Source organism: Neolamprologus multifasciatus, chromosome 11, assembly GCF_963576455.1.
Source record: "Neolamprologus multifasciatus chromosome 11, fNeoMul1.2, whole genome shotgun sequence".
Lineage (NCBI taxonomy): Eukaryota > Metazoa > Chordata > Actinopteri > Cichliformes > Cichlidae > Neolamprologus > Neolamprologus multifasciatus.
This window is the reverse complement of record NC_140449.1, coordinates 31,952,166-31,976,457: the sequence shown is the minus strand read 5'-3', so window position 1 is coordinate 31,976,457 and position 24,292 is coordinate 31,952,166. Positions and strand designations below refer to the sequence as shown.

Below are 24,292 nucleotides of genomic sequence, written 5' to 3'. Positions count from 1 at the left end.
ACGATATCAAACCACTGTCTTGAGACAAATAAAAACAAGTTTTGCCACGTTTCAGTCCCGAGGCAGTGGTTAGGGGTAAATAAAAAGCAAAAGTCATAAAGATGAGAGGAGAAGAGGGGGAAAAAAACCCACAACTTGTCCCCCCCTTCTCCCACTCTGTCTTCTGTCTTTTCCCTCCAGTCGCCGGAGCGCTGCCATCTGTTGGAAAAAAGAGCACATGCTGTCTCTCATGTGGAGGCACGTCCTAGTCCCAACTTTAACAAAGCATGTCCTTCTGTAGGGATCATTCAACCGTGCCATCTCTCAACATGCCGGCCTGACGTCAGCCTGCAGGCTCGCTTCACCTCTCTCTCAGCCAAAATCCACCATTCATCAGCTCGACGCGCACAGTCAAAACAGCCCGCTCAAAGACACCGGGAATGATGTGTCGGATTAGTCTGCAGTGAGATGAGGAGTGACAAACTGAATTTTTTTGATAGGGTCACATTTGGTTTGCTGAGTGATAGGATATGAAATCTGACTTCCCACCGTGATTGAAGTCTGAGATTTTTTTATATACAAGTAACTGATTTGTTCCATCACTGAACAGGAAATCGCAATAAAGTTGTGTTATTTTATTGACACGGTTACTAGTGGGAAAAAAATAGCAATTTTATTTCGAGACACATAAAACATCTCCATTAAAAGCCTTTCGTAAGTGGTCACTTTTAGAGTGTTTTATAGCTCAAGATTTTTAAGTTATTAGTACTTAATTAAGAGTAACAGCTTTAATATTTTGAACTGCAGCTTTATGCACTGTTGTGAAATTAAATCAGTGGCACTGCCTTCTGTTACTCGACCTTAAATGTTGAAGGGGAAAAAATGACTGAAATGGATAAAAGCAAAATACTTTCAAAGGTTAGTAACTATACTTTCTTTCCACCATTCGAGATAGAATCTGTTGCTTATAAATAAAGCATCTTTAATCCACACTATTCACATGCCTCACAATAAAAACAATATTTATTTTTCATGCAGTATTTTTCAGTCTCTTTAGTTTTCTTAAATTTATTCTGTTTTATTTTTTGCCAACAATTTCTAGTATTCTTCTGTTTTTTTATCATTATTATTATTACCCCTCTCCTCAGCCTCAACTGGTTGACCAGATTCAGTTCAATTCAATTCAGTTTTATTTTTATAAATCACAACAGTCTCCTCAATACTTTTTAAATTGTAAAAAATAAAAAGTAAAAGAGAGAAACCCTGACAATTAAACAACTCTCTGTGAACAAGCACTTGGCGACAGTGGGAAGGAAAAACTCCCTTTTAACAGGAAGAAACCTCCAGCACAACCAGGCTCAGGGAGGGTCAGCCATCTCATTAGCCCCAATGGGTCATGGCAAATGGCTGCCCCTTCTCTTCCTGTTAAAAGGGAGTTTTTCCTTCCCACTGTCGCCAAGTGCTCGGATATAGGGGGTAGCTGGAATTTTCTCTGTATTACTGTGGGGTGTTTACCTTACAAATAAAAAGTCTTGAGGGAACAGGTATTCTGGGCCGTGGACGGCTAGGTGGTGTCAACCTATTAACGAGCTAATTGTGCTAATGCGTTGACGCTGTGCAGCCTCACGCAAGGAGCGAGCCGCGGTAACTCGCTAACTGAGATTTGCCGAGTTAATGCAGTTATGGCGTTAACATCATTTTAACGAGATTAACGCTGACAGCACTAGTTTTGGAACTATATTAATAAAACTGAATTATTATTGTTTGTAGAAGTAGTAGAAGTAGTAAAGACATCTAAAAGTGCATTTAAAGGCACTTTTTGGGTGTCAGTTTCTTGTTATTTGAAAACATGAGTGAGGGGTTTGACTATAAAATCAAGGGCATTTGATATACAGTCACCTAAAAGAATATACTGATTCTTACATCATAGACTGCTTTATTCTTTGAAGAAATAACACATCATGAAAGTGACAAAGGACATCATAAACATTAAAAAGTAGTTATTTTCTGTTAAACATTTATAGAATCAAACTTCTCTTCATAACCGCTGGGGTCACTGCCTGCTGGAAATGAGGAACAATACGGGTCCAGCCATGGCTAGTCTATAACTTAACATTGCAGTGCTTTCAGCTAAATACTGACATCAGGGTCCAAACCATTTAATTTAATTTGTGTAATATTCACAATCTCCCTTTAGCATGCTAGCATATAGGCAAGTATTCATTTTTCCGGACTTTCACTTATTGTGTAGGATTCCGTTTCCAAATCTGCGATTCAGATATTTTGGAAATATAAACTCTCTCAGCGTCTTCACCTGACATCCATCTGGTTCACGGCAGTAATAATCACACTTCACTTCACCTGTTTGTTGTTGTCTTAGCAACTTTGTCACAAGATTTCGCCACTTTTTCATACACCTTTGGCAGATCACGTCTTTTCAAACAAGGCCTAGCAACGGCTCTAAAGCTGCACATCATCATGCACGGGCACAGTAACGATGCGCTCTCGCTCTCTCCCCGTCTGATGTGTTCGCGGGGTGGAGCGAGTGACAGAGAGCAGCGGTGCACAGAGTGAGACATAAAAAAGTAGAGACCTCCTGCTGCTCTCTGAGAGCTCACTTTACATGTAAATGTAAAACGTCTCTAACATGTGTGCATGGTGATTTTAGAGAATCAGACATGAGTACTTGTCCCGCTGTTGAATATCTGAAAATTTTACAGGAACTGATGCAATTCTTCTGAGATATTTCTCACTGTGGTGCAATATGAACAGTCACAGGATCACCAAGGTCACTGGACAAATTCCCTGGGTTTTTTTGTGCCAATAAATTAAATCAACTTTTTATCTGGTCCACAGCATTGGATTGGTAAATGGTAAATGGACTGGTTCTTATATAGCGCTTTTCTACTCATCTGAGCACTCAAAGCGCTTTACACAACTTGTGCATTCACCCATTCAGACCCATTTGCACAAGCACATCTTTCTAAGTGCTTTATCGCTAACATTCACACACATTCATACTCCGATGGATGCATCGGAGAGCAATTTGGGGTTAGTATCTTGCCCAAGGATATTTGGCATGCAGACTAGGGGAAGCCAGGAATCGAACCACCAACCTTCCGATCAGTAGATGACCTGCTCTGCCGCCTGAGCTACAGCCACCCATTGGTCTCCAGCCTTATTCCCACACATATTGTAGATCAATGCGACTTGTATGGCTAATAATCTAAAGAGCTCTGAGAGTAAAGAATTACGGTCTTCCATAATTTCCTAAGCCTGAGGTGTAAAAAGGTAAAAGGTAATGCAACAATTGCAACCTGGCCAACATGCCCAAACACATGTAAACATGCCTGCATTCCTTCTAAAACCGGATCTTCTGTCACCACCATCAAAAGGTCACAATAAAAGGCAACAAGGAAAGTAAACTCTGACCCCAGCTACTGAGCACCATACTTCTTTCATGATACTTTAACACAGTGCCAGAAAAAGTCAGGTACAGGAGGCTGTAAAAGCACAAATGGGATACAGGTTTCATACATGTCAGAGAACTTCTGTGTGCCCGACTTAGTGACTGAGTAAATCCAGGTGACGGTGTCATCTACTTTGCATCAAGTCTCTCTCCGGAGCCACTCTGAAAGGCCATCGGGTCACACTCATTATATTGAATACTGAAAAGCCTGCAAGTCAGAAATGACGAACTTTGCCTAGTTGTCTATTTTCTGTCAGGAGTATCTGCTGAAATCATCACAACTAAAGTAAACAAGCAAAAGCCAAACAAACAGAACAGTAAAGGTCACTGGAATAAGAAGCCTGGTTATGTGTCAGGACAGTGGCCTCCAAACAATCTCTCTGGTACTGATCTGTTGACGTAGTGCGGAAAGTGCTGGAGCTGAACGAAGACCTCTCTGTGAGCTTCTCGTGCAGGCAATGGCACCAAGTATGCGAGAGCTAAATGTAAGATTTATGAGTTGTTGAGGTTGCAAAATGTTTGTTTATGAAATGTCACTGCAAATTTGTACTTGATGCCACACAGAAAAGTGCAAAGAGAGCTTACTGTCTCCCTCTGCAAAATCTGAAACCAATGAAATCAATCAAATAAAATATGAAATAAGATGCAATCGTTGCTTAAATGAAGTCTCAGCAAAGATCTGATAATAGGCTTCATTTACAGTGTTTCTGTGCAATTTTGCTTTAATTAGACCAACACTACTTTCTTTATTTGTGCCCAACTATTGGTGCGCTGGATTTTTGATTTTGCGATATTAAAATGGAAACGTTTAGCTTTCTCAGCTTGTCCGCCTGACATCGCTCTCGCTCTCAGCAGTGACCGTCACGCTTCAGTTCACCTGATTGTTGTTAATTTAGTATCTCTATCACTAGATTTAGCCGCTCTTCATCCTTTGCCACTTCTTGCTCTCTCAGTGTTGCTTCAACATCTGGCGCCGGGGGAGTGGCAGCCTGTTACAGCAGCTCCTGCTTATTACTGAGATTTTTTTTTATTCCTATGTGTTATTATTTATTTATTCTGGTCTATGGGACAAATAATGGCTATCTTATCTTATGGATGTGAGATCATTTTACATGTGAATGTAGCTGAAATCACAGTACAGCCATTGGACTTGGATTTTTTTCCAGAAAAACTGAATCCAAGAACTACGTTCTTTTCTAATTTGTATTTTAAATTAACTGTATGTAAATGGATAAGTATCGCTTACTGTATAGTGATAATCTCATAGAGATTTGGCACTTGACCCTGCTTCCTCGAGCTCAACAAAGTGTTCATTGTTTTTGCCCATTGCTTTACTGTTTGGATTCACTGGGTCTCATCAAATCACATCCAGCCACAACAGACAGTTGTGTTCACCACAGAAGGCCGTGATAAACACACTCGATGCTGCCCAGTGCCAAAATCCAAGCAGACAAAGTCAGCGATTTGTACGGGAACATAACAATTAAAAAAACCCAAAGATTTCGCTGAAGAGTAGGCGGTGCCCAAAGCTGAGCTAAAAGAAAAATATTATCACAGCTGTCATTTTTTCCCCACATCATGAGTGCAATCCAATGCTAATGATGCTCTGTGTCTGCAGGACATGCAAACACATCAGCATAATGCAGCTTGATAACATTTTAATGTCAGCTGAAGGCATGCTTTAGGGCTTATTTTATTAAAACATAATTTTAATGAATCAAATTAGGCACAATCGAGCTGATACGCATTCAACCTCGGGCTTTTGGAGACGCTTTTTTGCCCGCTTGGCCCACAAGCGTAAGGATGTGGAGCTGAGATGAGATCTGACTTCTGGAAAACAAGATCGGAATAGATTCAAGTTTTCACCCACCGGCCTTTGCTTATCCATTCCTTTTGAGACCGTGTTGCTGCACACACATTAGAGATGTTAAGAGCAGCTCGTTGAACGAGATGTGTGTGTTTTTGTGGTTACTGTATCGTACTGTGCTTCAGACTCTGACTGTCCTCTGCATTGCCCTTCCTGAAGGATTCGTGTATCTGGGGCTCAAGCTTTTTTTACTCCTGCGGCACTATGTCGAGAGAGGGAGAGAGTAAAAATGATGTCTGGAGGACGCCGACTGGCATTAATAATGAATCATCTCGTGCTCGCTCTCCTCCACCTTCTGCCTCCTCTTACTGTCCTGAACCTGGCAGTTCCTCCGATAAGATCTGCCCAGAGAGACCGAGAGCCAGCGCTGCCAGAGAGTCTCAAAATAACAAGCTTGCTCTCGCGCGGCCATCTAGTTCTCTCATCAAATATAAATCCAATTATTAGATAAATCTGAATTCCCCTAAAAGCTCATTCATATGCCGATGACGTTCCAGATGTGATCAACACTTTTGTGTTTTTGCGGAGTTTCCTGATTGTATTCTGTGACCCTTAACATGCTGTGAGATCAGCAATTCCCTTCAAGCACGCAGCATAAAATCATTTCACCCCCATTAAAATGAACAAAGTGAGTACAAAGGGTAGATTTAGAACATTCTTACTTTTTGAAAGCTACACGTTCACCCATTTTCCAATTAACCTTTACAGGATAAACTCTGTGCTCTTGAAATTTCATAAATCTCAGCGGCGTGTGGCATAAATCTGGCTTCCAGCTACATAACACATGCTACCTCTAGTCCCTTCAGATTAGCATACTGTAGTTGTCATGAGTTTAGCCCACTGATAAACACAGCTGTCTATGAATTGGCTCCAACAATCACTTCCCATGCGCTCTGTAATCTGAGGTTAACCAAAAAGATGTTTATGTGAGGCTAAACGCCGACCACAGCGGCAAACACACCGGCAAGATATCTTCTGGGCCTCTGACTCAACAGCGCTAATAGCTTGTATGATTGCAGCCCACACTCAGCACCTATTACCCCGCTCAGAGTTCATTTACTGATTATGATGTATGAGAGATTAGCGTTTGTTTCTGCTCTGTTTATTTTGATTCCTACACTACTGGAATCTTGTTTCCAAGAGGTCAGCATAAGTCACTTGATATTAATCACCTCAATGGAAAACAAGCTCCAGTTAAAACTGCAGCAATGCAGAGCGAGAGTAAAACAGCGTTATTAATCTTTTAAGAGATACCATCCATTTCCTCCATACAGTGCACTCAGGATTGCGTTCATAAATGCTAAACCGATGCACACCCAGTATGCAGTGACCTTTACCCTTTCATTTGTTTTACACTGAGCAGTGGCTCTTAGTATTCCACCTGATGAGAATGAAGAGAAAACAAGCGTGACCTTCTGACAAAACCTCTGAGTCCTTCTCTGCGTTTTCACTTTCACTTCTTATGATTTTGGGTTAAACGGGCCCAAACTTGAAACCCACTCATCCAGCCCGACCTGCACTACCTTTATTTTTTCTTTGCCATCCAGCAGTTTCACACCTGACCGACATCGACTGTGGATCTCAAAGAGCTCAAGCCGTCTCTACACCTGACAGCTTATTCATTTATAAGCTTCCAGCTCTCCTTTCCTCCCTCCCTCCCTCCCTCCCTCCCTCCTCCTCCTCTGTGTATGGCATAACAAGAGAAAATCCTTCTGATGCTTACAAGCCACGGTCTGTAACTTCAGATCGCTTTAATCCCTTGAATAGAGAAAAGTATTTCATTTAACAAATCGCCCCCTTAGAACTCCGGATCCCTGTGTAATTATTCCTCCGATGTGACTGTAAGCCAGCCGTGAGAAGAGCACTTGACTTGAAGTCGCTCGCGCATTAAGTCTTCCAAAGCCTCCTTCAGTCTTCTCCATAAAAACTAATGGAAGGGGCCTTTCGTCAATTTCTCTAACTAACCTACACTGAATATCAAGTGGCGCCCAAGCCAGGAGACTCCAGTCTTATTTAGATTCCTCCAGAGCGTCAGCTGGTTAAACATCCACAATGAAATCCAAAGCTTGGATTCTCAGCCTCCCAGGATTGAGTCCAATAAACTCATCCATGAGCTTTAGGAAGGCGTTTACCTGATGAGCAGGTTCATTCAACATTTTTAGGAGCCCTCTTCACGCTTCCAGCGAGCAGCTCCCCTATCCGCCTTTTTTTTAGTTTCCAGAACAAGTAACAGGCAGGTTGTAACATCTTTACATTTTGGAGAGGAGAAAATGTGCACTTTCACTCTGCGTTTGACTGTGATAAAGCAGCGAAAACACACACGCAGACAAAAAGAGGTCTCTTAGGTTTGTAACTTCACGCTCTTTTTCCTGCAAAGGAAACCTGTGCTTTCACTCCCATGCTTTTAAAGGAAGGACTTTGCACTGATTCTCACACACGATGAGGAGGTGCTCTGTGTAAACACTCCACGACCACACGTAAATATAGACACTCACCAAAGAACATGCTGCTCTCCATAGCTCCTCAGGCTCGGGGGTTTGCTGTATTTCCTCTCTGGTGCCCTGCCAGTGTGTGTGTGTCCATGGACAGCAGCCTGGGCATGTCTCATACACTCCTCAGGGGTGTGTGTGTGTCCGCATGTGTGTTCAATCCAACAGCAGCGTCAGTGGCCAGTCTGCACGCTGCACTCTGCACGCCGCTGCTGTCTGTGGACCTCCGTATCTGCCTCTCTCTCCCTCTCTCCTCACACTGGTCCTCCCTTGCCTCTTTCGTCCCCTCCCCTCCTCTTTAGCGCTTCCCTTCCCTCCTCCTCCTCCTCTTATCTTCCTCCTCCTTCTCCTCTCTGGCCCCTCCACGAGCTAAATCCCGGCGCTTCTTTCTTTTCTCTCTCCGAGGTGTGTATCTGCATTTTCCAGCAACAGCTTCTTTTCCACAAATGCCTCTTTCGCTCTCTGTAGTTGTCTCATCTTTGTTTTATGTGTCAACCAAGCCTCTCCCTCTCCTGCGCTTTCTCACTTCTGGTTTCCCCCGCTGTCACTGCTTTATTTGATCGTATTCTCCTTCCCATGCTTCCATCTCCAGCTCGCTCCATTTACTTTTACTTTACTCTGACTTTTCCCATCTCTCTCTTTTGTCTTTCTCTTCATATCTCTCTCACTGTTTCCACCTCTTTTAATGTCTTTTCTCCTTGTTTTTTGTTTTATTTCCCTTTTTTGTTGCTTTTCTTCACATTTTGTCTTTTATCAACATCTTTTTCTTACACGGCACATTTGCATGCATACAAAAAACTTGGGAGAAATCAGGTTATGAAGGAGATTTAGCAACACAGAAGCAGACAAAAATGTCAGGCATCAAACTTCTCGATAAGCATTTCATGGAAGCGTTTCAGGCACAAACTTTGCGATATGAACTAAATTGTGGCAGTCGAATTTCGTAAAACCAACAGTATTTTTTTCATATAAACAACAGTAAAATGCATGGGAAATATTTCAGTCAAGGCAGAATTAAAGCTCTGCAGAACATTTTAGTATCTTTTAGCTCATGTTTTGGCTTTTTTCCCATCTTTTTCTTATTATCTTTGGTTTCTTTGCCCTGCTGGTGAACAAAGTAACTCCACAGCAGAGCAAGACGAGCCAAGTGCAAACTCTTTTCTGTATTTTGAAAGATACCAACATATACATGAATAAAAAATGTGTAAAAACAACCACAAAACATTCAGTATATAAACCATTTTAAGATACCAATATCACAGCCAGTGGGATTTTCCATAGTGTCCTGTACAGAGCGCCCACTTACATTATTTTCTAGAATAGAGATAAAGTAATTTTATAATTCTTGATGTGTAAGTACAATCATGTAAGTTAAATGGTAAATGGCCTTTATTTGTATAGCGCTTTACTAGTCCCTAAGGACCCCAAAGCGCTTTACACATCCAGTCATCCACCCATTCACACACTGGTGATGGGGCGCACTGACAGAGGCGAGGCTGCCGGACACTGGCAACGGGTGAAGTGTCTTGCCCAAGGACACAACGACCGAGACTGTCCAAGCTGGGGCTCGAACCGGCAACCTTCCAATTACAAGGTGAACTCCCAACTCTTGAGCCACTTTCTCTAAACAAGAGTGCAGGTGTGCATGAAACATCATACACAATAAATAAAGGAACTGGACTTCTGCAGTATTTTTTTTCCAGCACTGCAGCTGCTGCACGATGGCATGTGCATGGACTCACACCAGTCACTACAACAAAATTCCCGTGACAATACTTTATATAGAGCGATGCAAGAAGTAGTTACTTGTGCATTATGATGTCGAACATAACATGAAGACATATAAAGCTTATGATAAAGTCCAACAGACAACTGAAAAAAATACTAATTAATATCCAAATTTTAGGACTCATTTCTGCAACTCTATAAAGATGTGGTAGCTTCCTACTTTGTTTTTTAATCTATTAATCACGAAGCCATGGTGACCTATTGAAGTGCTAAATTGGTTTTAACACCATTTCATTGTTTTTTGGAGTCATAAGTCATTACATTTAATGGGAAGATGGAGTGCTAAGTTATCAGATAACATTAATAGGCTTCATTAGCGAGCTGTATCCATAAACTGTGTGGGTGCATGCCACAAACACAGACATCTGCTAATTAGTAATAAGCAACATGCAAATGAAATGCTTTTATGTGACTCACCAAGACTGCTGCACAGCCATCTTGGGCAAGCTGTTAAGAGCACAGCAGGCCATAATATTAATTATTAAAAATGCTTCAAAAGGCACCAACACACACAACAAACCAAAGAAACTCGATCGAGAGTCCAGTTCACAGATCCAGGTTAGCTGTGGTTAAGTTTAGCAGGCAGCTAACTGCTACAGCTAGTAATAGGGTTAGCTTCCACTCAAAGCAGCCAAACACCTAACAATGCAAACTTTAATTATTTATGCAGTTTAAAGAGGTGAGGCATAAAATAAATATACCCAGAACAGTTATAAAGATAAAATCTTGCTATTGAAATAAAACAGCGTTTGTAGCATTTTGTTTTTCTGCTGTAAAGTCAATAATTATAATATTGACATCTATCAAGAAGGATTCATTTTTGGAGTCAAACTCAATGGCAAGAGTTGTTTTAAACTTTATTGCCCAGTCATTGAGGTTGACACATGATCTAAAAGCACACACATTTCAGCACTCAAGAGTTAAAATGTACCAGACTTTTTGGAAATTTTGTAAAATAACAACAACAACAAAATTTGCAGGTGATTAAATATCCAGAGATTTTTCTCTGGGTTTTAGTTGCCTCATATCTGTCTAATGTTAAATAGGCCATTGTGTGCTAACATGTTTACCATGGCAACTTAATGAGGTGACAACATGTTGATGCTATGTTTACAGCTTGTTTGTTTTGACCCGCGAGTGAAAGAATGAATTAATGCCGGATTACCAGGATAAAAATGTTTGGCTGATGTAAAGCAGCAAAAAACGTTATTTATTCTGACTTCCATTAACGTCAGACCTTATCAAATCAAAGACAGTGGGAAGGGATTTCTTTCTCTCACACTGACTGGCTCAGCAGTGCTCATTGCTGCCATGGGTGGCTAATTTATTTTAATCACAAGCTGAGTGCACTGCACTTTTTTTCACTTCTTGTTTTTTCTCTCCAAGTTCCAAGGAAGATTAGCTACCACCTGGAGAGTTTGTATTTTTGTAACTGTTAGGATTCTCAACACCTCTCATGTGCTGTGTTTATTTTTAGTTTGAATTTTCATTTAAAAAGGATATGAGGCCTTGCAGTAATGTAGGTAGACAGGCCATTAGTTAAAAAAACACATGCATGCAGCAGGTAAGTAATTAGATTTTTTTCCATATCCTTAGATCTGTTGTTTTCTTTTTTTTGGATGATTTGGACTAATGGCACAGAAAGCTCAAAAGCAGTGCTTTCAGTTTTCAATTTTACAAACAGCTAAGATTCAAAGACTTCACTTTGTATCTATTTCAGCATTATTATTCACATGGAGCATAAAGGATTTTGAAACATTTTGCCTTGCTTCTAATGATGTCTCCACTCTGAAGGCCAAAAGTCTGATTTCCTGATTTCCTAGTATTCTGCATATATGTCACACTTAGGTGTTTACGGTCGTCAAACAAATATTAGACAAAGATAATCTGAGTAAATGTACAATGGAATTTTTAAATGATGATTTCGGTGTTTAAGGGATAAAGGTTATCCAAACATACCTGGTAATTGCCCCTCTTGCTAAATCATGAATTAACTGTTATTTACCACATTTTTTGGAAAGCCGAGGTCAGTGTCACTAAACACACTAGGGACTGATTACTGGCAGACCCGTTGAATCAAGAAATCACTTAACTAGAACCAACATCATGCCATGAGCCAAAGAAACACTGGAGAAACAAACATCTATGACATTAACTAACATCTAACAGTATTGAAGCTTCCCAGGAGTGACCGGCCTACCAAAAGTACCCAAAGAGCACATCAGTGGCTTACCAGGAGGTCACAAAAGAACCTAGAGCAACATTAAAGAACCGCATACTTCACATGGTTCACTTAAGGTCAGAGTTCATGATTCAACAGAAAGAAAGAGACTGGGCCAAAATTGCATCAAAATGACATCAATGGGAGAGTTTAAGGAGAAAACCACTACTGACCAAAAGCAACCTAAAGGGTCGTCTCACATTTGCCAAAAAAAACATCTGGAAAATATCCTGTTAACAAGACAAAAGTTTAACTTTCCAGAAGGTTTGATTCCCATTATATCTGGCGTAAAAGTAACACAACATTTCGGAAACATCATACTGCCAGTATAATACGATGGTGTGATGGTCTGGGGCTGTTTTGCTGCCTCAGCACTTGGAAGACTTGCTGTGGTCAATGGAACCACGAATTCTGCTGTCTACCAAAACATCTTGAAAGAGAATGTCCGGCCATCCATTTGTGACCTCAAGCTGAAGCACACTTGGGTTCTGCAGCAGGACAATGATCCAAAACACACCAGCAAGTCCACCTTTGAATGACTTAGGAAAAACAAAATGAAGACTTTGGAGTGACCTAGTCAAAGTCCTAACCGGAATCCAATTGAGATGCTGTGGCATGACCTTAAACAGGTGGATCACACTCAAAAACCCTCCAACGTGGCTAAATTACAACTATTCTGACAAGATAATGAGGGCCAGAATTCCTCCACAGTGGTGTTATGCCAAGCATATGAATCTATCCATCCATTCTGTTCCATGTATTCTTTTCAGGGTTGTGAGGGGGCACTGGAGCCCATCCCAGCTGTCGTAGACCATTCTCATTCACAGCTATTTAGTTTCCAATTAACCAAATCCCATGTCTTTGGACTGTGGGAGAAAGCCAGAGTACCCAGAGAGAACCCACATAAACAGTGGGGGAACATGCAAACTCACACCCTAGCCTGATGGTGGAATTGAACTCAGGACCATCTTGCTGTAAGGCAACAGTGATAACCACTGTGCTGCTCCTCAAACATATAAGAACACAGGAAAGCAGGAAGAGACAAAGACTTTTTCCCACCACTGTATTTCCTGTTATTCAGGTTTCTCTAATCACCTGCCTTAATTGCAGGCTGTTTATTTTTGTTATGTTAAAGAAATCACTGCCGTGAGGCAACAGTATCACAGTTACTTATGTGCATTGAGTAGCCAGACTGATTATTGTTTGTCTTTCTCGCTCTCCTCTTTTTCTTCTTTTGTTTTCTCTCAAATACCTACACACTCATTCCTAGAAAGTCATTCTGTTGCATTTCTCTCACTTCTCTCTTGTTTTCCTTTCACTTAGTCACTCTCTCGATTACTTTTTTCATGATTTGTCTTTTTCTTCTTCTCCCCTTCTCTCTCTCTCTCTCTCTGGCTGGTTGTAATCAGACTCAACAGGAGGTAATATGAGGCTGCTGCTCTGCTGCTTTCCTCTTTGCTCTCCACACACAAAAAAACCCCACACACAGGGTCTCTAGAAATGAAACACAGGAACAAAATAATCTATAGATTACTCTACCCACAGTCAAATATGAAAACAGACTCACTGTGACATATAGAAGGTGCAATCAGAAAGTTCCAGCTCTCCACCTATACAGTAGAAAACCTGCCGGATTTAAGTGTGTCCCCTTCAAGGTCGTCTCCTTGTGTATTGTTGGACCACTTCCAGCACTGCTGGTAGTGGTATCTCTCACCGGACTTTGCATTGCAGGGGTACCTCTGCAGAGCACCTTAGAACTGAAATTCATTTTAGAGAAATGACTGTCGTTGCAGGGAACCAAAAATCTACTGTTGGTCCTGAAGGGTCCTTCCAAGGCCAGGCGATGTATGTGTGTGTGTATATATATATATATATATATATATATATATATATATATATATATCTCCAGGGTGTCCTGGGCATGAGTAGAAAATCTCCAAAGGGAGGCGCCCAGGAACCATCCTTCAAGATGCCTAAACCACATCAACTTGTGGCTTTCAACACAAAGGAGCAACAGTTCTACTCCAAGCTCTTTCCAGACGTACGAGCTTCTTTCCCTGTTTCTGAAATGTGAATTATACTTCTTCATCAGATCTATGTTGGAACGCCATAACAGGAACCCGATTTTAACCCTACACCACATCGGGTTGACACATACCACAACAACTTGATGGCGTGACAGGTTGTAATAAAAATAAATACATTAAAAAAGGAGTTTCTGGTACTACAAAAGTTAGTGCGTACATTTGCTGCAGAAGTCTGAATAAAGCTTGAGGCTGAGCCCAGCCACCCTACGAAGGAAACTCATATTCGATCGCTTGTTTAGTGACAAGTAGCCAAGCTGCAGAGCGGAAAACTAAAAGTGGAAAACTAAGGCTCCTTTTGGAGGCAGACCATGACAATATTTCAAGTAAAAGTCCCTTTGAGGTCAGGGGTTGAAATTGGACTTTTTAATTTACCTTATATTTCCACTGTTTTTGAACCCTGTTAACTTATTACATACACAAAGGACTGAACAAGTGCATTAAAGGCCTGCTGAAAACCACAACCAAATAGTTTTACTGCTACTCCTACTACTTTGAATGTCAGTATGAGTTTCAAACCTCCACCAATTTAAAGTCTGTGATGTAGAACAACAGAAACAAGCATCAATACTTTGACTGTTTTATCTATTTTATGATGATTCAGTTGAGAAAACGTCAAAAATCGCCTTTTGGGTAAGCTTTCAAGAGTCATATCACCATGGTGGTAGGTGGACAGTCAAAACAAGTTATATGAAATGCCTCCCTTTTATCTGCACTTTGATATCAGATTCATCATCTAGTTTTGATTTCTTAAGTGACAAAATAACCATGATTATGTTGATGTTAATGCTGATCATTTTAATTTTGAGGGGGTTAGTTAAGAACTTTTTCAGATTTGGTTGCTTTTATACTTGGGATGATCCACTTGTGAGCATCAGTTGTGTTGATAAGGTTTAATAGAAGCTTGTGGTTTAGGTTAAAATGTGCCCATTAAATATGTAAAGATTATTTATTAAGCGCTTTTTACAGACAGTCACAAAAAGAGTATTAACCCCGAGCACTGAAAGGAATGCTCAATTAATATATCTATATTAACTTAAAGTTAATGAAGTCCTGTTTTGAATGAGCCCATAAACTCATACGGAAAGCATTTACTGAGGTCACACATCAAGGGAGCTGAGGGTCATTTTCTCAAAGACTTCTCTACAACTGAAAGTGTTTGTACAACCCGAGGAGTCACCTCTTGGTGCCATTAGAAAGAAAAGAACTTCTTCTTGGCTCCACTTTTCACACCCAGAGGCTACACCCATCTTGCACATACAGTCTGGCTTAAATGTGCCACAGAGTGGTTCCGACCGAGTGTCCATTTATGACAAGCTGTGAGAAAGTTTGATCTTACGATTGCACAGCACCGACACCAGACACCCTGTGCTTATTTCTGAGATGCCAGCAGCTTAAATGAAACTGGAGTATCTGACCCTGTGGACCTGAGAACAGGCTCTGCTCCGTTTACTACAGCCTAACCTACAAACACTCATATATATCATTTTTACAGCCTTTTTTCTGCAGTCCAGGTGTGCTACTGTAAGGCACACACATGCATACAGTGTTGGTCAAGTTACTTGAAAAAAGTAATCAGTAACTAATTACTGATTACTTCCCCCAAAAAGTAATCTTGTTACTTTACTGATTACTTATTTTCAAAAGTAATTAATTACTTAGTTACTTAGTTACTTTTTAAAAACACGATTTACAACCTGAATAGGTGATAAAGTGATAGATCTTTCAGCCCAATTCTACTTTTTCTACATAATCCATCATATAAAATGTAATCAAATGGAAAAGTCTCTTTTTAAAACTTGTTTTATTAGTTTTAATCTTTTAACTTTATGCATCAAGCAAAAATTTAATTATATGCAACATTCTCTGACTGGAAGAAATTTGTTTAATATTTAAACCTATTTTCTGCACATTCCAGCACATAAATTTTTTGTGTGTGTTTACACTCACTCTTTCAAATAGATGCAAGTAAAACACAGCAGAAAATAAATAAAGTCAAAGACTAGCGGTCCTGTTGCTCTATTTTCACCTGTAAAGCAGGAGTAGAGTAGGCGGAGGTTTACCCTGGTGCAGGCGTGCCGCAGCGGTCAGTGGAAGAATCCGCGAGTTTCTCTGTGAGTTTCCCATTACGTCGTAGCTACTCGGTGCTTGCTTGGAAGTTTAGGGGTTTTTTTCGCTGTAAAAATAAGTTTTCTTCCCACGCACAACGGACACTAATGTTTTTGTCACTTTTTATGGAATCAAACTCAAAGTAAGGTCAGTACTTCCACGCTTTAAACGCTGCACGCTCATACTCTCTCTGCACTTGATATATGATCCATTGTTGATCTGCACACAGCTGTTGTCACGAACGTCGCACTCGCTTACGTCACTGTCATGAGACATTCTCGCAAAAAATCACGGTTTTAGTAACGCAGTAACGCAGCGTTCCTACGGGAAAGTAACGGTAATCTAATTACCGTTTTTGCAATAGTAATCCCTTACTTTACTCGTTACTTGAAAAAGTAATCGGATTACAGTAACTGCCCATCTCTGCATGCATACACACATACACAGGTGTCCAAAAGAACTGTCATCACACACAGACCAAAATATACATAAACAACATGTAGTCAAACTCGGTGTAACATTCAGTTTGGTTAAAGTTCTACTTTAGCAGCAGCATAAAAGGCTCTGTCAGGTGATGAGAAATCTCTTCTAAACAACAGTAAGTCCTGTCAAACAAAGTGTCTAGCTTTTCAAACTTTGCCTTGCATTTTTGGTGTGGTTCAAACGAAATCATCAGTGCACCCTACAGGCTGAGGGCTGGGGTAAAATTTAACATGTGATTGCTGCTTTCCATGTTTTTTGGTGTTTTCTGTTTTTTTTTTTTGTTACTGTCATAAAATGTTGTAGATTTGTCTGTTGTAGGCTTTTTGTCAGCAGCCCCTCATAGGGGAAGTGGCAACAGACTGTTACACCAAAAATGAAAAATGGTTCTGAGACATCTGTTCTCAACCCGAGATTCATTTTACACCACAATGTCAACAACTTACTTTACACTGCCTCGGGCAAATTAACCTTCCACTTCTTTGTGTTAGACTACACAGATGAGCCAAGCTCATTTGGAAGCTGGGAAAAGAGAAAAAGGTTGGCGCATCTGACATCTGACTCATGGGTCCTGCTTTTACACCTGATGTCAATGTGTAAAAGAGTTAGGCAGGGCTTTCCAACACTAACAAACACGACTGTTCCCAGGCTGAGGCGAGCTTTGTGAATGAACATTGTTTGCTTTTAATTCGCTTTCTGCTGCTACTTATAGCTTTGCTGCCTGTGTTAGTGGAATAAGGTGGGTACATGATGCGAGTGTACCTTAGTGATATCACAATGGAAGCCAGAGCTTAGTCTCACCTAATTGTAGATGTGATCTGCAAAACAAGTTAATTTGCACTTCTGTTATTAGTTTCACAAGCTGCCTCAATTCTGATCTGTGAAGCATGTCAACATTAAGAAAGAGAACTGCTGATTGCAGTTTGAGCAAACAAAATGACTCATTCATGCATGCCATAGGGCTCTGAGTAATATTTCATCATTCTTCAGATACTGTTAGCTCTTTGAGTGGCCTTTATTGTTGTTGTTGTTATTGCTCTCAAAGATATTACCAATGAGTATCCTTCTATACCTGTGTACCTGCACACATACACAAATGTTCCCCCAAGCAGAAGTCACTAGAGCCTGATCAGTACAAGAGATTTAAGACTATTACTGATATCTGGTGATATCAGCCAATATTTTCTTTTCTTTTAGATGCAGATTTCCCCAAAATTTGTAAACAAATTGTAACAATTTTTTTTACTTGTTTATGATGTGGCCAAATTATTTTTCTTCCACACCTAGGTGAGGTAAAACATGACACTAATGTAAGATGAAATTAACAGATAATTCGTGGGGGGAGTGTGCTTCAGTGCTTGTGCTCATGCTTGCTTTATTTCTCTCCATACGCTACTTTTAGTAGCGTCAGCCAGTTTAACACAGGATACGTCAAGGACACCATGCTACCAGAAAATTAACACGGAAGTGATGGACAAGGTAGGCGACTCATGTTGTAACTAACGTCAGACGCCGGAGATTTTGGCGGAAAATTAAAGCGAATGGTAGTTTAGAATTGAACAAATTCCTTTAAGCTTCAGTATTACCAAATACACTTATCAATTGTCTTATAACTAACAATATTTGTCTAAATCATCTCCAACACCCTGGAGAACAACGACCACTCATCTGGGGCTCTCGTCAGCTCTTTCTGGGATAGTGGTGCGGCTGCCCCTCTGTTGGTCTTCCTTGGTCTCTTGTGTTCTGATGGCCTCTGGATATCTGGAGTCTTGATCTCCTCCATACCTGCTTCATGCCCTGGAGGACGGGGCTGTGGCCCCCCACACCCTCTAGCAGATCATTACAAGCGTGCTCATACTCACAGGTGTACACACGGGTGCTCACACACAAACTACACCCTTTTTGGCTGCTACCTCAAAGCACACTGTGCGCTGTCGATCTTACTAAATATTAAACAATAATGTTTAATATTTAGTGTTTACTGTTATATTCCCATAGATCATAGATGATGTTGTTTATTATGTTGCTCTTTTTTTTCTTCTGCTTGTTTTCTCTTTTTTCTTTCTCAACAGGTGATCCAGGTGATTGATATATGTATTTTTTGTCTGCTTATTTTATTGGTTTTTGTTTTTTGCCCTTTATCCCGTCCCTCTTCCCCGCTGTTTTTCTTTCCCTCTTCCTTTCTCCCCTTTCTTTTCCCCAGTCAAGTCTGTCCCGTATTTAGCAAGTGAAAATAAAATAAAATAAACAATAAAAGGTGAATCAAATAGACCATAAAAAAGCAGATAATTAGTGGTAAATGACAGGCAGGTAAATCATATTACTTGCCATTTAAATGCTGTTGTTGTTGTTGACACCTATCAAAGTGTCCATGTCCTTAACGTTAAGCTTTAACAAAATCCAGATGGGAAGTTTTTGTTTTTTAACATGTTTTTAAGTGGTTCTAATTTGATTGACTCACTGTCCGAGACAACCTTCAGTGGTCAATCCAGGTAACGCAGGAACCTATATTTGTGTTGTCTACATTATCCAGCTCCAGGGGTTGCTTGGTATTGACTTTATAAAATACTTTGTGACTGCTGCTACGGTAATATGTTTCACTTACTTGCCTCACTAAACTCATGTGGAAACAATTTTTTGAGCTGTAAAAACATGCCAGCAAAGACAAACTGTATATACATGTGCATGTTTGCACGCGTGTGGCTGTGTGTTTGAGCATGGACTTCATACTGTATACAAGAAGCATGCTTATTTACACCTGTGCTTCCTCACAGATGTGTCGTGTTTGTGTGGCTTCACAGCTGAAGTTCAAATGTTCCCTGCGGCCTGAGCAGGACCGTACCAGTGTGTACGTGTCTGACTATGCATGTCATGGTGTAAGTGTGGCTTCTTATTCAAAGACATGCTTAACCTCTGCCTGGTTTTGGCTCTGCTCTGGCACACACAGACACACAAACACAGACTGGCCCACTGTAACGCTGCTGAAGGTCAGACGGCATTGACCGCTCCTGAGCTCCGGCCGCCAGTATCGACTACAAATGAGACACTTTCCTTGATCAAAGCGATATCTGCCCACACACACCCACACACACTATCTATCCAGACAGACAGACGGTCGGTGACATCATCAGCTGCCTCTTCAAGAGTGCAAAATAAATAAATAAAAACAGAATCAAATATAATAAATGTTCTCGAGTGCTGTGAGAGATTCCTCCCTGCTATCACTGCCTTCAGGCTCTACTGCTGCAGCCATTTTGCACAGCACATATGTTTTCAATTAATCCTGAATTCCCTTTCTCCCCGTCCGCCCCCCCACCATCTCCCTGATCCCCCTGCTGAGCCCAGTTACAGAAAATAAGTGTATTCTGTATCTGAAGCTGCTGCTCTCCCTTTCTGTTCGTCTTTGCCCTCCCCTGCCTTCTATCTCCCACCCCTTTAAGCATGTCATCCACAACCGCACGCTGGCTGTGGAGAATGTGTTTTTTAACCTTGACTCGCAGGTGTCGGTGGCAGAATGGGGCATTATTTGTCACCATAAATAGCAGTTAAGCAGCGGCAGCAGCCCTGCAGGAAAAGCCCCAGTGCGCCGCATGCGAGTGCAGCCCGGGATACTTCATTAATCTTGCTGTCAGTTCCGTGACGCTTTTCATTAGTCATAAGGGTATCTGATCAACAGGCGCACTCTCGACGTTTCAAAGCCGTCCACCAACAGCCAAGAGAGGAGTGAGCGAGAAGCTGTAGAAACAGAAAGGAGAGAAATGAGACCTCAACTGAATCAAAGGAGGACTTCTGATTGTGTTGGCCTCAAACAAATCAAAGTCTTGTGGGGAATAGACTCATGTGGCGCCACAGAGAAACCGACTGACTCTTAAATAGAAACATTTTGCCATACACTGAGTTAATAAGTGAATATTTCAGCCAAGAGCTTAAATCCATGTGTGTGTTATTTGTTATAATTTGTTTGGGCCATTTGTTCTAAAACTATTTACTTTAGCAGAAACAACCCATGTCTTGAGATTTTCATGACATCAGACGTTGTTTTCGGTGCTATTTAAGGTCAGCACTTTTTCACCGAAAGCCAGATTTGCATTTATTATATTTATTCGTTTTTTTTCTTTGTGCTGATGCAGGCCCTTAGTTCATCCACCGTCTGAAACAAGCAGTTTTAGCTTCTGTTTGTTTAAGACCAGCTTAAAGGGCTTAGAAATACACCATATAAAATAGACCGAATTGAACATGGGGAACTTTTTTTAAATCATGCTGCAATAAAAACCTAAAACGTTAATATTGGGTACACGATGTCCCAGAGTAAGGATGTTGAAATCAAGGGTCAGTGTTCTTTTTGTTTCTTGTTTTGTGAATCTCTGAATCCTCCGTGCTGACAGTCACAGTATCCACGCAGTACCCTGTAATTACACTATCTGTTTCCAATTACTTCAATTGTTAAAAGTGTGGGGTTGGTCGTGGAGGATTTTGAAAGGCGTTGCAAGGACCCTTTGATCCTCTCTGCTGAGAAATTTGAAGGCAAGAAAAAAAATACATGGAATCAACAGTTTGGCAAGCGGTCGAGCATTAGAGAGTATGCAGACACAGCATTTTCAGTCTGATTACCTGAAGCCCCATTTCTTTTCCATTTCCAATCTTACAGCAACCGTAAGTGTTGCCGCTGCAGTTTCACGTGTCATTTTATTCCTTAAGTGCTGCAGGCTGACATCCATCGAAGCCGTCTCTCAGAGGAGAAAAACAGCACATACCTTCAGTCAATACCTCATATAATATTGATGACATCCTCCAAAATACAATTATTCAGAGCAAAGAAGCCTTTGTGTGACTCATTGCTGTAACTGGAAGCAGTTTTGTGCTTTACTCTCACGCCAGGTTCCCTTCAAAGCATGGCCATTTGTTTTAGATGGTATATATCAAATTCCAAAATAAAAGCTCCTCCAATTGTTTTGGTTAGCCCCTGCAGGTACAAGCAGTTGTCTCCTCCCTGTTTGCTGCTCACGTAATGATGTAAAACACATGGGGAGGAAATGGTGGGAAACCAGATTCAATCCCAGCAGGCTTAGTGGGAGGGACGCAGGCCGCAATGCCTTCGGCGCACATGTCGGTGGGTTACACACAAGCCGCATTTGACATGGTGCAGTTTTATGTAGCCGTGCAGTTCATAAACCCTCTACAGTCATACGCTGTCAGCGTAATACTCGGTCTGCAAACTAGTGCTGGAGTCGACGTGAGCCAGAGCGTTCTCATCTGGAGTTGAGTTTCCACAAGTTATGACATTTCTCTCCGTGAATGACTCATAATCGCTCCAAATAAAAATGAAACGCTTCAGCTTATTAATTTTTGTTTTATTTTTTTCAGCTCTCCGTTGTCATGACATTTCAGGTCGGAGCTCTCGATAGGTGTGGCGGCAAAATGGATGTTGCAGATTGTTACAACATATTGCATTACACTGGCTTGTCGGGGTGGATGAGTTGACACAAATATTCATCGTGCCTTTGCTGTGTGAGAATAGGAGCTGAATCCTGACACAAATGCAAAAGTGTTTTTTTTACTCTGCCTTTATACCCGAGTCAGGTGGTGTGACGATAGCGGTAAACGGATAAATCATCCCCCTTTTTTTAATTAAAAATTGTCCAGTTTGTTTTGGGGCATATTTCTGTGTGTTTTTGAAATACAAAGTATGATTCCCTGCTTATAATTTGTGCCTAACATTTTAAAGTGCAGCATCTGTTATGAGAGTTCCTCCTTCCTTCACATTGTGTATTTTAGAGATGATTGAGGGTTGTCGGCCGTTAAACTGTCATTTTGAATTGTTGTATAGTTGTTTGTTATCAAAGTGTGTACATTTTTAGAGAACTTAAGGAAACACAAGAAAAGCTTTAAGAAAGTTTAAAACGATACTTACTATAATTATTCTACTTTAAGAGCACAACCAACACTTAACTTCAGTATCAGTATAATAATGTTCTTTTATAATAACAATAATCAGTGACAGCGCTACACTACAGGTTAATGTCTGGGTGTTTGCATTAAATACAATGCACACTCAGTAGTTCTGAGTCATTTTTCCATTAAATGGCCCAATAATTTTAGGTATACCCAAGTTTGTCACTTTTCACACCCATATCTCATTTAAATCTTTTCTACACAGAATACATCAACACCAAGGCTATTTATTTAAAACTAAGGCTTTTGGATGTCAGATAATCACAAATGTGGAAATGATGCTGCAGATAGTCAGCTTAAAATATGCCAAAACATTATTGGTAGTCTGGCATTCCTCCTGGGATTTCACTCTTTCCGTGTTGGTACTCTTTTCCCATGGCCATGACTTCTTATTGCCATGCTCTGGTACTGTTCTGACTTCCAATCCATTTTCTACCCATGACTACCTTAAACTCACTACTTAACCCAGGAATTCACCGAGTGTGTCTCTGTTACATTGTGTCTTACACTCAGAGTGTCTCTGAGTGGAGCATTTAGTCAGCACTTGGTCTTGACCAAAATTACTGCCCTAATCATCTGCTGTATGCACATCAAATGTTTAATTCTTTTTCCTTTTAATCAGCCTGAGTAAGGAGTTACTTCTGAGCCTGGTGAAACCACAAGTGTGGTCTTGAGTGGGTACAATCAGCTAGGGCTGGGCGATATAAACGGTATACAGTAGAAACGATATGGATTTGGCCAATGGTAGAGATTTTGACTATACCTCTCTACCACGATAGGGAATGTTGATGATGTCATCAACCTGTGCCCGTTTTGGTCAAAAGCTATCAAGTGGCTGCAAGCAATATCATCTGCAAATTATGCTGGGCAACAGTAATAGCGAAGAGACAAAGCACGTTTGGAATATGAGTAAAAGCCAAAAACTGCGCTTCCTACACTTCCGTACCATTGATTCATTAATGTTGAACTCTCTTGCAGCTGCTCTATTCCCGTGTTGTTGCAGTATATTAATGACTAACCTCGTATTGTGGATGGATTGTCTCAGTTTTTCTCCTGACTGACATTTTGGTCCATTTACAATTTCATTTGTCCGTAACCATCAGGAACCCTCACGGTAAATACTATCGAGGGGGGAAAAGTTAGCGTTCATCCTCCAGCTTCACTGTTTATTTTATGCTAACATAGCTGTGTTGCTAGCAATCACGTAGCACATCAATATATACAAGCTAGTCCAACTTCAGCAACCCTAAAAATGTCACTGCTGTTTAGTTTTCTGTCTTCATGTATGTTGGAAGTGATAGCAGAGCTGTACCTTTTATTTTTTCAGAAATCTCTCAGTCAGAACATGCTATATCATGTTTAGGTGGAAACTAGCGAGCTAACTTCCTGCTAACTTCTAACTGCTAAATTTAATAAATTCTGTTTTCATGGATGCCTGGATGTTAAACTTAATTGTTACACCTGGTGAAGCAGCAACACTGATCATTTTATTAAAGATGAAGGAATTTAGACAGTTTTTAACTCAGTGATGCCGCAGTGTTCGTTTGACCTTGGGACCTGAAGCGGATGGATGGAGTTTTGGACCCAGATTACTCCATGAGGGTCCTGACTACATTAGCCATAATGCTCTGACAATCCAAGTGGTGCGGCTTCGTGGCTTACCAAAGTCGTACTAAAATATTTTTGACAGATTTTGAGTGCCGTGTACAACATAAAATTGTTTCGAGGTGAGTAAGCACAACCAGAATTCATACATAAGCCCCACCTGATTATAAGGCGCACTGTAATTTTTTGAGAAAATTAAAGGATTTTAAGTGCGCCTTTTAGTGCAGAAAATACAGTACACAGAAGAAA

At 40.7% G+C, this 24,292-nt stretch overlaps 1 protein-coding gene and 1 long non-coding RNA gene across 3 annotated transcripts in view; both read right to left on the bottom strand.

Moving 5' to 3' along the window:
* The window catches only part of znf385d (zinc finger protein 385D), a 102,528-nt gene extending 94,040 nt beyond the window's left edge, over window positions 1–8,488 (bottom strand). The window contains exon 1 of one of the 2 annotated variants that reach the window (XR_014876961.1): window positions 7,811–8,483. Coding sequence is in view for 1 of the 2 variants with exons in the window: in XM_085178308.1 (XP_085034434.1) it covers window positions 7,811–7,832 (22 nt within the window). In the remaining variant the exon portion in view is untranslated. Of the gene's footprint in view, window positions 1–7,810 lie in introns of both variants that reach the window. The other variant, XM_085178308.1, reaches the window with a different exon arrangement.
* LOC146509029 (uncharacterized) lies at window positions 141–7,804 on the bottom strand. The gene is made up of 2 exons (XR_014876969.1): window positions 6,630–7,804; window positions 141–6,593 (listed from the first exon to the last, which is right to left on the bottom strand). It is a non-coding gene; the product is annotated as an uncharacterized LOC146509029 (long non-coding RNA).
* Window positions 8,489–24,292: the final 15,804 nt, after the last annotated feature.